Source organism: Pelodiscus sinensis, chromosome 8 (genome assembly GCF_052426305.1).
Source record: "Pelodiscus sinensis isolate ZL-2025 chromosome 8, ASM5242630v1, whole genome shotgun sequence".
NCBI classification, from domain to species: Eukaryota; Metazoa; Chordata; order Testudines; family Trionychidae; genus Pelodiscus; species Pelodiscus sinensis.
Genome location: NC_143059.1, coordinates 45,600,037 through 45,613,131, shown reverse-complemented (window position 1 = coordinate 45,613,131; position 13,095 = coordinate 45,600,037). Strand labels below are relative to the sequence as shown.

Below are 13,095 nucleotides of genomic sequence, written 5' to 3'. Positions count from 1 at the left end.
AATCTCTTTAGTACAGAACTCTCTGGTTTGGAAACATCCATCATCTGGAATGATTTTAGTTAGGCGGATGTCCACTTTTCATGGATGTAGCCAAGTTTCTACCAATCCTAGCTCTCAGTGTTCTGTGCTCTTATTTAGCTCTAATTTAACCCTAGGGGCTCATCTAGACTACAGGGAATGGTCAAAAGAAGAAATGCAAATTCCACGGGAATTTGCATATCTTCTTTTGATCACACTTTTGAAAGCTCTGCTTTTTGACAAAAGAGGAACAGCTTTTCGACAAAGAGGGCGGTTCGCTGAAAAAGCCACGTCTTAATTACTTTCACTTTCGAAAGCTCCGCTTTCAAAAGTGCGATCGGAAGAAGATATGCAAATTCCTGTGGAATTTGCATATCTTCTTTTGACTGTTCCCCGTAGTCTAGATGAGCCCTAAATGTCCTCTAACAGCCTACTAAGCAGTAGAAGCGTTAGTAACTCTGCTAAACAATATTGACTTCCTGTAGTCCAGACATGACTCTGGTTCAGAACTGGTCAGGTCCCGAGGGTGCTGGACTGGAGAGGTTCAACTTGTACTGTAGTTCAATCAAATGACTGCTACAAGGATTACAATCTAAAACTGATTGGTGGAATTGCTTTGTCTGTTATGAGGAAATCCAGAACAAGGCTTCTAGAGTATTGTGCCCTGGTATTTTATTGTAGAGGTCTGGTATTTTTTTTATCTTCTGTTAGCAATAGGTATAGTATTTTATGTGCTTCATTGTGCAACTAAGAAGCCTACAAGAATTGTCTATAATCATATCAATATGACTGGGTGCTTATCTAGGATTTGTAATGTAATGGGTTAGGAAGTCTGGGAGGATAAGAATAACAATAAGTCTAAAAAGAGAAAGGAAAAATGTTATGAATGATTATTTATCAGTCTCACATCCTGTGCGCTAAGGACACTTTGTGAAACACTGGCAGAGACAGCACATATTGTACAATAGTAGCTACCACATATATAAAACTTGCTGTAGCTTTACAAAGACACATAATCAGAGGGTTTCTGGTTCAGTGCCGAGGGTCATGGTCATTTTGTAGTTTTAAAAATAAATTACAAAGAGCTGATGCAAGAATTTGTGCCTGATATGTCTGCAGCAGCCAGGGCCCCAAAGAAAGAAAGCAACTGGCTGTAGCAGTTCCAAGAGACTGACAGGCACTGCTCGAAAGGGCTTTTTTATCTCCCCTCCCATTTGCTTTTTTCCCAGTTCAAACAAGACACAACAAGTCAGACTCAGTAAACACATTTCAACTTTTTTCAGCTCACTTAGGATCCTCACATGGAAATGGTTTCCAGGAATTAGGTAACCTGAAAAGTAAAGGAATCCTCTAGCTAGGCATCTATTATATAATACTTTAAACAAAATGTATGCTTTCCACCTGGGAGAACCCAGACCTGCTCCAGGATCGCCATTTTAAGTTGCCATTATTATACCATACAAATGACGAAAAGCAAATATTAATTATTGAATTATGCTTTAGGAGAGACATTATAGGATGCTATTACAACCTTTCCTTTCAGGCATAGAAATGATTTCTTCATGTAATAGCTACTCCCTGGTGGTTCTTTTATGCATTTCCATTTGCTGCAGTTGCTGGAAAATCATTGGCTTCACAACCATTTGCTTTGACATTGTTGTATGGCTGCCTGCAACAGTGAATCAATACACTGGGAATTCCTATTTCAGTAGGTTGTAATGTAGTCCTGAGCTGTTGAGCATTATGCATTAATTTGGTTTCAGTGGGCCTGAAAATATCATTTCCACCCTGCTTGCCTTTGGAAACCCTGGTAACCAATTTTCCTAGTTAGTTAAAATCTATAAGGCCAGTATACATAACTTATGGGGCAGATGAGCATAGTTCATATAACAGCATTTGTATCTGTTTGTAAGGATGTAAAAAATGGTTACTATTTAACTACATGGATGCAAAGATTTGGCTGTAGACCTTTCCCACACCCTTCAGATACCAAGATGTTTCCTTAGGTTGAAGATCTTCAGGGAAGATACATTGTATATATTTGAATAGCACAATTGGATCCCAATCCAGACTGGGGCTTCTGGACACTCTAGGAATATAAATATTGAACAATTGTAATTACACAGCACTACAGGACATGGTAGCTTTCTGGAGATTTAATTTGAGGAAGCATGGAGGCAGTGGCCAATAGATTCAGACCTAAAATGAATCAGAGCTTGTAAAAAGAATATGTATCTCTGCCACTTCCATTTCAAGAGATTGCTGTCTTCAGGAAATGGGCTGGAGAGAAGGATCTGTGAGCAGAGATGGAGCTACCAGATATTTTAAAAAGCCAAAAGGTAAAACCTTACTGAATGTTGGAGGTTTATGATTACCGATCTAGACATATTTGTCTGAGGAGACTGGTAATTTTAGCTAATCTGATATTGGTTTGTATTGGGACCGTACTGAAAGACACCAGTCAGTCACCTTGTGCAACACACTGTACAAATGGGCTGTGTCTAGATTGCAGGTTTTTTTTTTTTGAAAAAAGTAGCCTTTTTTCGAAAAAACTTCACCTGCGTCTAGACTACAGCCACGTTCTTTCGAAATTAAATTGAAAGAACGCGGCTTTTCTTTCGATGGCGGTACTCCTCATTTCACGAGGAAGAACGCCTTTTTTGATGGAGATCCATCAAAAATAAGTGTGTGTGGATGCGGGGAGGCCTTTTTTTCGAAAATAATGGCCTCCAGGAAGAAGCCCTGGTGGACAATCTGGGGCAAGCCTTGCATGTCTCTGGTTCCTGCCTGCAGCCATTTTTAAAGGGACAGTCACCCTCACAGCCACTTGTGGCAGCAAAGCAGCCAGAGCACATGGCTGTTCAAGTGCAGCCATGTCCCAGCCCCAAGACCCTCCTGGCCCTTCCAGAGAGCCTTCTGGGGACCCAACCAGGGGCTCCAAATGCCGGGCACCGGCATGGTCTGGGCCAGAGCTCAAGACACTTCTCAAGCTCTGGTCAGAGGAGGAGGCCTTACAAGCCCTGAACACCAGGCGGCGAAATGTGGACATTTTTGGCTGCATGGCAGAGGCCCTGGCCCAGAGACGGTAGCACCCCCGCACCCAGGACCAGGTGCGCTCTACAGTTAAGGAGCTATGCCAAGGCTATGTGAAGGCCAGGGAGGAGAGCTCCTGTTCTGGGGCAGCCCCCGCTCCTGCCCCTATTATTCAGAGCTGGACCAGATCCTGGGTGGTGGCGAAGCACGCACACCATTGCGTCTTGTCCAGTCTGGCTTGGGGGACCCTGTGGTGAACGCGCCAGAGCAGGACCCAGAACAGTCCAGGGAGTCTGGAGACTGGGAGATGGTGCCGGAAAAGGACAGCGAGGAGATGGTGACCCTCACTCTGGAGCCAGTCACCCAGACCCCAGAGGCCTCCCAGGTGTCATCTGATGGCGGAGACGAAGCAGCAGGTGAGTTCAGAGAGGTCATATAACACACGGGGGAGGGGAGGTGGGTGCACAGTGGGTGATGCACAAGGGAAAGCTGTTATGCTCACCATGGACATCCTGCAGCTGGCTGTGCATGTGCCAACATGTTCAGCGGTACAGTGTGACACATGGGGGTGCGCCACGTGGTGGCATAAACCAAGTCTGGAACACACCCAGGTGGGTTGTCAGTGTGAGGTCCCATTGGCACTTCGGGACCCCTGTGATGCTCAGGCTGATGCCCAGGTCACACATGGTATTACCTTCAGAATGTCTGAGTCCCCTGTCTGAAGGAGAGGGCATGCCCTTTTGGACAGCTCTTGCACACATGACTGATTGTGATAGAAATGTAGCCGTGTTAGTCTGATCTGAGGAAGTGGGTCTGGCCCACGAAAGCTCATCACCTAATAAACCATCTTGTTAGTCTTTTAAGTGCTACATAGTCCAGTTTTTTATGACTGATTGTGTCTTCCTCTTTTCCTCCACAGCCGGACCAGCCATGCAAGAGGGCTGCAGCACCCTAGCCCCACCTCCATCTCAGGGACATGGGAGCCGCAGACACAGGCATGTCTGTGCAGTCATCCTGAGGCAGCATGTGGCGGCCGTGCAGGAGCTCAACACCATCCTGCGAGAGAGGGCAGAGGCAGAGGCTCGGTGGCATGATCGGCTGATGGAGGAGCTTGTCCAGCAGGGCACGTCCCTGTGTGCCACTCTCAGGGAGATCTGTGGCTTGCCTGCTCCTGTGCCTGGTCCTGCTCCTCCAGCACCCCATGACCCCACGCCACCAAACCCCCCTTCCACAGCACCATCCCTTCCCCCCTTGTATCTCCCTCTCCCCCAGCCCACCCACTCCCTCTCTCCCCCTGGCCCTCCTTTCCCCCAGCCCCTCTCTCCCTCTGGCCCTCCTCTCCCCCAGGCCTCCCAGTCCCAAGTGCACCTACCCTCTGTTGTCCAGCCAACGGACAGTCGTCCCACCTGATCCCGTGGCCATGGTGGACCCCGAACACAAGGCACAAGTAGGAGACTGCGAGCAGGCAAGCACCGTGCAACCTGATCCCCTTCCCCCCTCCAGGTTTCAAGCACTCCCATCATCCCAGTTAAATAACAAGCACTATGTTAAAGAAAATGTTTATTGTACATAGTTTGTCATGAAAGTATATTTTCTCCATCAAAAATCAACAAAAGCTTTTTTATGTTTGTAACAGTTATACATTCTTTCAGTTACTGATATTTATAACAATAAAACAGAACTTATTCTTTTGAGACAAACCCTGGTGTTTATTATTTCTACAAACAGGGTCAGGATATGGGTTGAGGAGGGAAGCTTGTATTGGGCCAGGGCCAAGCCCCCAGACAGAAGCCCCTCAGGAGAGTCAGTGGCCTCCAATAGAGAATCGCTCCCGTAGGGCCTCCCGGATGCGAACAGCAGACCGGTGAGCCTGGCGGATGGCAGCTGTCCGGGGCTGGGCAAAGTGCCTCTCCTAACAATCAGCACCTGTACCCCATCCTGGTAGGAAGGCCTCCCCTTTTCTCTCCACCAGGTTATGGAGAACGCAACACTCCCCCTCAGGGATGTTGCACTCCCCCGTGTCTAGCAGTGTGAGCAAGCACTAGAATCTCCCTTTTAAATGTCCGAACGCACATTCCACCTGGTTGCGAGCCCGGTTAAGATGAGCATTAAACTGCTCCTTGCTCGCATTCAGGTGGCCGATGTAGGGCTTCATCAGCCACGGAATCAGGGGGTAGGCGGCATCAGCCACTATGTGCACATCCCCAACCCCAAAGTCATGATGAGGGAAAAGTGTTCCTGCCTGAAGCCTCTGGTAGAGGTACGAGTTCCTGAAGATGCGGGCATCATGTGCCCGCCCTGATCACCCAACACAAATGTCAGTAAACTGGCCACGATGGTCGACCAGGGCCTGGAGGACCATTGAAAAGTAGCCCTTTCTGTTAATGAATTGGGCTGCACAATGGGGCGGTGCATGGATTGGAATGTGTGTCCCATCGAGCGCTCCTCCACAATTTGGGAACCCAAGAGCAGCAAAGCCGGCCACAACGCTGTCCAGATCTGCTAGACGGACGAGCCTGTTCAGCAGCTCAGAATTGATGGCCCTCACCACCTGCAGAAAGAGACAGACAACAAAATTTTAGAAGGGGTGCCTTATCTCTTAGGAGGAGAACCCACCATCCACCTTCCCTCTCAAATACCCCGGGAATCCCTTTCTCAGAACTCTACCCCCTCCCAGCAGCTCAGGGTGAGTGGAGGAGCTCACTCCCACTCCCACTCCACTTTGCCCTTTCCTGACAGTCTCCCTCCTCCTCCCAAAACTGTGACTGTCCCCAGACAATGACTTACCTCCATCAGGATGGATCCAACAGTAGACCTGCCCACTCCAAATTGGTGTCCCATGGAGCGGTAGCTGTCAGGGGTGGCCAGCTTCCAGAGGGCAATAGCGACCCTCTTTTCCAGGGGGATAGCGGGCCACAGGTGGGTGTCCTGCCGGGGCGAGCCAGGTACACAGCTCCTGGAAAGTGGTCTTCTGCATCCGGAAGTTGCGGAGCCACTCTTGGTCATCCCAGAGCTCCATAACGAGCCTGTCCCACCAGTCAGAGTCAAGCCTCCAAAAACACCTGTCCACAAAGAAGTTTGGAGGCAAGGGCAGTGGGGCTGCTTGACGGACAATCCCTTCACACCTCTGGTCTGGGTCCAAATGGGGAAGCAGCCTCATGACTGTGTCATGCAGATGCAGCAACACTTGCAGTATGATGGCGTGGGGCCATCACCTGCCCAAGGGCAGCTCTGGCTCCATGCCGAAAAAAGGGACTAAAACAGAAAAACCTCCAAACAAAAAACCTGCTGGGGTGTCCCAGGAAGCTGGGCACTCCAAACAAGCACTGCACTACCTTGCTTATCTCCTAGAGGGACAGCAAAGGCAGCTGCAGGAGCAGAGCAATGGGTGTTCAGGGGCGTCCCTTTAACCACGCGTCTCTGCAAAGGGCAGGCAGCAGCACCCGGAAGGAAATGCTGCCCCCATACCCTGGCAGAAGCGGTTCCGGGTGGCTTTTTCTTTCGAAAGAGCGTCCAGCAGTCAGGACGCTCTTTTTCAAAAAAAGCGGATCGATTTTCCGATCCGCGTGTTGTAGTCTAGACGCTCTTTTTCGAAAGAGGCTTTTTTGGAAGTATCTTTTAAAAATGCCTCTTTTGAAAGAAGTTTGCAGTCTAGATGTAGCCATGGTGTGAGGAACAGCATCTGCCCCGGTGACAGTCTAAGAGATATATTGTGTCTGGATATATTGGGTTAAACAGGATGAATGACAAAACTTGGGTGCAGTATTACCAACCCAAGTGTTCAAAAATCATGAGACTGTTCCCCAGAACCATGAGACTGGTCTAAATAAAAATTCATTAGATTAAAAAAATATATTTTAATACCTTCTAGTTTTCAAGCTTTTGAGGTGCACCAAATACTTATTTTTTAAATGAAAGTTTGAGATCCCTAAATAGTCACATGACTTCAGAAGTGAAGGCTTAAGGAAACCACAGTTACACTGTTTATTGTAGTGATAGAAATGTAGCCGTGTTAGTCTGGGGTAGCTGAAGCAAAATGCAGGACAATGTAGCACTTTAAAGACTAACAAGATGGTATATTAGATGATGAGCTTTCTTGGGCCAGACCCACTTCCTCAGATCAAATAGTGGAAGAAAGTAGTCACAACCATATATACCAAAGGATACAATTAAAAAAATGAACACATATGAAAAGGACAAATCACATTGCAGAACAGGAGGGGGATGCGGGGGGGGGGGGGAGGAAGGAAGGTAAGTGTCTGTGAATTGATGATATTAGAGGTGGGGAGAGTGGGATGTTTGTGAGTTAATGGTATTAGAGGTGATAATTGGGGAAACTATCTTGGTAATGGGTGAGATAGTTCAAATGTTTGTTCAGTCCTTTTTGGAAAGTGTCGAATTTTAACATGAATGACAGTTCAGAGGATTCCCTTTCAAGAGCAGATGTAAAAGGTCTTTGTAGCAGAATGCAGGTGGTTAAGTCATTGAGAGAGTGTCCTTTCTGGTTAAAATGGCAAGAAACTGTTTTTTCTTTGTGATCTTGTCTGATATCTGTTTTGTGGGCATTAATCCTTTGGCGAAGTGTCTGAAATGTTTGTCCAATGTACATAGCAGACGGACACTTTCGGCACATGATAGCATAGATTATATTTCTGGATGTGCAGGAATATATGTTCTTGATCTTATAACTCACTTGGTTAGGTCCAATAATGGTATCAGCAGAATGAATATGTGGACAAAGCTGGCAACGGGGTTTGTTGCAAGGGAAGGTACCAGGGTTGGTATTAGTGTGGTATGTCCTGTGGTGGTTGGTAAGAATCATCTTGAGGTTAGGTGGTAGTCTATAGGAGACTATGGGTCTGTCTCCCAGAGCCTCTTGGAGTATGGTATCCTGTTCTAGTATAGGCTGTAGTTTATTGATAATGTGTTGGACAGGTTTAAGTTGGGGGTTGTACGTGATGACAAGTGGTGTTCTATTGTTGGTTTTCTTGGGTCTGTCTTGAAGTAGATGGTTTCTAGGTATTCGTCTGGCTCTTTCAATTTGCTTTTTTATTTCTCTGGGTGGGTAGTTGAGGTGTATAAATGCTTGGTAGAGATCCTGAAGCTTCTGGTCTCTGTCAGTGGGATTAGAGCAGATGCGGTTGTATCGAAGGGCTTGGCTATAGACGATGGATCGTGTGGTGTGTTCTGGATGGGAGCTGGAAGCATGTAGGTAACTGTATGAGTCGGTGGGTTTTCTGTAGAGAGTGGTGTCTAATTTTCCATTGTTGATTTGTACTGTGGTGTCCAGGAAGTGGATCTCTCGTGTAGAATGGTCCAGGCTGAGGTTGATGGTGGGGTGTAGGTTGTTGAAATCTCTGTGGAATATCTCCAGTGTTTCTTGGCCATGCGTCCAGATCATAAAGATGTCATCGATGTACCGTAGGTAGAGGAGGGGTGAAAGGGGACGGGAGTTGAGGAAACGTTGTTCTAGGTCAGCCATAAAGATGTTAGCATACTGTGGGGCCATGCGTGTACCCATGGCTGTGCCGCTGATCTGGAGGTATAAGTTGTTCTCAAACTGGAAATAATTGTGGGTGAGAACAAAGTTACATAGGTCTGCTATCAGGTTGGCAGTAGTGTCCTCTGGGATAGTGTTTCTAATTGCTTGTAATCCGTCTTCATGTGGGATGTTGGTATATAGAGCTTCTACGTCCATGGTGGCAAGGATGGTGTTATTGGGGAGGTTATCGATGTTTTGTAGTTTCCTTAGGAAGTCAGTAGTGTCTTGGAGATAGCTTGGGGTATTGGTTACAAAGGGTTTGAGGAGAGTGTCTACATAGCTGGATAGACCAGTAGTGAGCGTGCCAATACCAGAGATGATGGGACGTCCGGGGTGCCCAGGTTTATGGATCTTGGGAAGTAGATAGAACAATCCTGGTCGGGGGTCAGAAGGTGACTCTGTGTGGATTTGTTCCTGAGTAGCTGTGGGGAGGCTTTTAAGGAGACAGTGTAGTTTCTTTTGGTATTCCAAGGTGGGATCAGAGGGGAGAGGTTTGTAAAATGTGGTATTCGAGAGTTGTCTGGTTGCCTCCTGGTTATAGTCGGCCTTATTCATAATGACCACAGCACCCCCTTTGTCAGCTGGTTTGATTATAATGTCCAGGTTGTTTTTGAGACTCTGGATGGCATGGTGTTCAGCGCGGCTAAGATTGTGTGTCGCTTGTTGTCGTTTGCGAATAATGTCAGTCTGTGCGTTGTTGCGGAAGCTGTGTATATAGAAATACAGATTTTAATTCCGACCATCAGGGATCCTTGCCACCATGCCACCATGGACGTAGAAGCTCTATATACCAACATCCCACATGAAGACGGATTACAAGCAATTAGAAACACTATCCCAGAGGACACTACTGCCAACCTGATAGCAGACCTATGTAACTTTGTTCTCACCCACAATTATTTCCAGTTTGAGAACAACTTATACCTCCAGATCAGCGGCACAGCCATGGGTACACGCATGGCCCCACAGTATGCTAACATCTTTATGGCTGACCTAGAACAACGTTTCCTCAACTCCCGTCCCCTTTCACCCCTCCTCTACCTACGGTACATCGATGACATCTTTATGATCTGGACGCATGGCCAAGAAACACTGGAGATATTCCACAGAGATTTCAACAACCTACACCCCACCATCAACCTCAGCCTGGACCATTCTACACGAGAGATCCACTTCCTGGACACCACAGTACAAATCAACAATGGAAAATTAGACACCACTCTCTACAGAAAACCCACCGACTCATACAGTTACCTACATGCTTCCAGCTCCCATCCAGAACATACCACACGATCCATCGTCTATAGCCAAGCCCTTCGATACAACCGCATCTGCTCTAATCCCACTGACAGAGACCAGAAGCTTCAGGATCTCTACCAAGCATTTATACACCTCAACTACCCACCCAGAGAAATAAAAAAGCAAATTGAAAGAGCCAGACGAATACCTAGAAACCATCTACTTCAAGACAGACCCAAGAAAACCAACAATAGAACACCACTTGTCATCACGTACAACCCCCAACTTAAACCTGTCCAACACATTATCAATAAACTACAGCCTATACTAGAACAGGATACCATACTCCAAGAGGCTCTGGGAGACAGACCCATAGTCTCCTATAGACTACCACCTAACCTCAAGATGATTCTTACCAACCACCACAGGACATACCACACTAATACCAACCCTGGTACCTTCCCTTGCAACAAACCCCGTTGCCAGCTTTGTCCACATATTCATTCTGCTGATACCATTATTGGACCTAACCAAGTGAGTTATAAGATCAAGAACATATATTCCTGCACATTCAGAAATATAATCTATGCTATCATGTGCCGAAAGTGTCCGTCTGCTATGTACATTGGACAAACATCTCAGACACTTCGCCAAAGGATTAATGCCCACAAAACAGATATCAGACAAGATCACAAAGAAAAAACAGTTTCTTGCCATTTTAACCAGAAAGGACACTCTCTCAATGACTTAACCACCTGCATTCTGCTACAAAGACCTTTTACATCTGCACTTGAAAGGGAATCCTCTGAACTGTCATTCATGTTAAAATTCGACACTTTCCAAAAAGGACTGAACAAACATTTGAACTATCTCACCCATTACCAAGATAGTTTCCCCAATTATCACCTCTAATACCATTAACTCACAAACATCCCACTCTCCCCACCTCTAATATCATCAATTCACAGACACTTACCTTCCTTCCTCCCCCCCCCCCCCGCATCCCCCTCCTGTTCTGCAATGTGATTTGTCCTTTTCATATGTGTTCATTTTTTTAATTGTATCCTTTGGTATATATGGTTGTGACTACTTTCTTCCACTATTTGATCTGAGGAAGTGGGTCTGGCCCAAGAAAGCTCATCATCTAATAAACCATCTTGTTAGTCTTTAAAGTGCTACATTGTCTTGCATTTTGCTTCACTGTTTATTGTGAAACTAACAATAAAACTGCAAGAGTTAGAAACACTATAAACACTGCATGAGCAGTTGTTGCCTTTGAAATAGGGGAGAAAAGACAATGCACAAAGCAAGCAAAGACATACGTTTTCTGTGGGGATACAGGTTGGTGTAATTGAAGGCTCAGTTTAAAGTAAAGTGAGTAAAGCCCTATAGAGATAGAGGTGAATAATAGCATGTGTAGACTGCTAAGAAATGAATGCAGCCTGAAAAAGCAATTTTGGTATAATAAACAGTGAACCAAAGAAAAAAGCAGTTGATTCAAAATTCCTTCACAGAGAAAACTGCAACATTACTGTTTTCAGAGATCTGCCATCTGGAATCACAAGCTACCATGTCATTTTTAATAAGACATAGTTAGATTTAACCCACACAAGGACACTCTGAATTAGAAGAAACCATATTATTCCCAGTTCTCTAAAAAGTTCCCTTCACACATGGTTTTGTTTCCAGTGAGAATTAAAGTAAGTAGAAATTCCCAAACATGAAGCATGACATTCTTTCCCCTTCTGGTCACACCATTCTGTCCTGTGCCTGGATCAGAAATAAACTGAGATATGTTCCTTCCTATCAAGAAAACGAATCCAGATTACTTGCCTCTTCTTTTTTTCAGGAAGGTTTCTTCATGAAGACCCTGTTGGTAGAAAAAGTCACAGAGGAGAAGGAAGAGGACAAAACATTTCATTCCTCATTGCTTTATGATATAGTGATAGCAAGTTGAGTTGCTTACAAGAAGCATCAGGGGGTAGCCTACTTTCTCTCTTCTGGTAATATTTTGAGGAAAACACCTTCCTCCCCCAAAGAGGCAACATGGCAGAGTTGTTCAGGGGGGGAATTTGAGCTAAGCCACTTTCCCTGTAGCTATGCCCAATAGTCAAGGAGTGTGTGAGGACAACGGCAAATCCTTATCCCCCTCTTCAAGGGCAGAGGAGAGATTGGAAGGTGCCTTTAAGATTAGAGCTGGTCAGATTATTTTCTCCCAGAGAAAATATTTTATTTTTCAGGATTTGGAAATGCTGTTGTAGTGCCTTACAGGAGTTGTAGCTAGGGTTACCTCTGTGCTCCCGTATTCTGCTCTATGAGACATGCTACACTGCATCTCCCATGATGCAGCAGTCTCCCTTCTGGCTGAACTGTTGCCATTTCCACTGTGCATCCTGGAAGGTTCAGTTCAGCTGTGGAACCTGCCCTCGAGAGGAAAATTGGAGTTTGAGGCATCTGAACAACAACTCCTATGACATGCTGCTGAACTGAAATGTTTAGATTTCACCCAAATTTTTTTCAGGTGGTGATTTTTTTTTTGTCAAAATGTCAAACATTTCATTAGAGACCAAACACATGGTGAGAAAAATTAGTTATGTTGGAAACCCAATGTTCCACTGACAAAACATTTGGATAAGAATTTTTTGACCAGGCCTACTTCTTACTGTCTCTAGTCTCAGGGTTGCAGGGTGGGGAGGGAACTACTATGACAGCAGCAGGATGAAACACCCACTTTCCTCATTCCACCGAAACAAAATGAATAATGACAGCATGGAAGACATCAGTTCTGGGAACTCAGTGGCAGAGTTCCCAGTCTTGAATGCTGAGCTGCCATCTCCCTGCTGCTACAGCTGCAGAGCTGGTGAGGGGAACTCTCCATGAGTTTCCTTCCCAGAAGCCCTTTTGAGCTGCTTCTCAGGAAAGAGCAGGAGATGGAGCCTGGGACTCTCCTTTCTCAGGAGGTTCTGGGTTTGGCACACAGCCCTATAAACATCCTTCTTTGTCAAACACCAACCCTTAAACAACTTCCAGTCATGATAGTCACATATCTATTTGATCAATGCCAGAACATTGCTTCTCAAAGTATTTTCTGGTAAAGGCAGTCATCCAAAGTCAGTGACAAGAAACGACAGGCCTCCGGTATTATATAGTGGACCAAATCCTAAGGCAATTGACATGCTTCCAAAAATTCCAAAAGAAGCTTAAAAGCTGAGAATCTGCTGCATGGCAGAGAAAGCAGCGAAAACCCTGTGCATGCTACACAG

At 45.8% G+C, this 13,095-nt stretch overlaps 1 protein-coding gene across 1 annotated transcript; it reads right to left on the bottom strand.

Moving 5' to 3' along the window:
* Positions 1-1,608: 1,608 nt before the first annotated feature.
* Positions 1,609-9,329, bottom strand: LOC149524003 (uncharacterized). The gene is made up of 2 exons (XM_089780341.1): positions 8,007-9,329; positions 1,609-1,687 (listed from the first exon to the last, which is right to left on the bottom strand). The coding sequence occupies exons 1-2, from the start codon at positions 9,146-9,148 to the stop codon at positions 1,609-1,611; spliced, it is 1,221 nt and encodes a 406-aa protein (XP_089636467.1). The 5' UTR covers positions 9,149-9,329.
* Between the last annotated feature and the right edge of the window lie 3,766 nt (positions 9,330-13,095).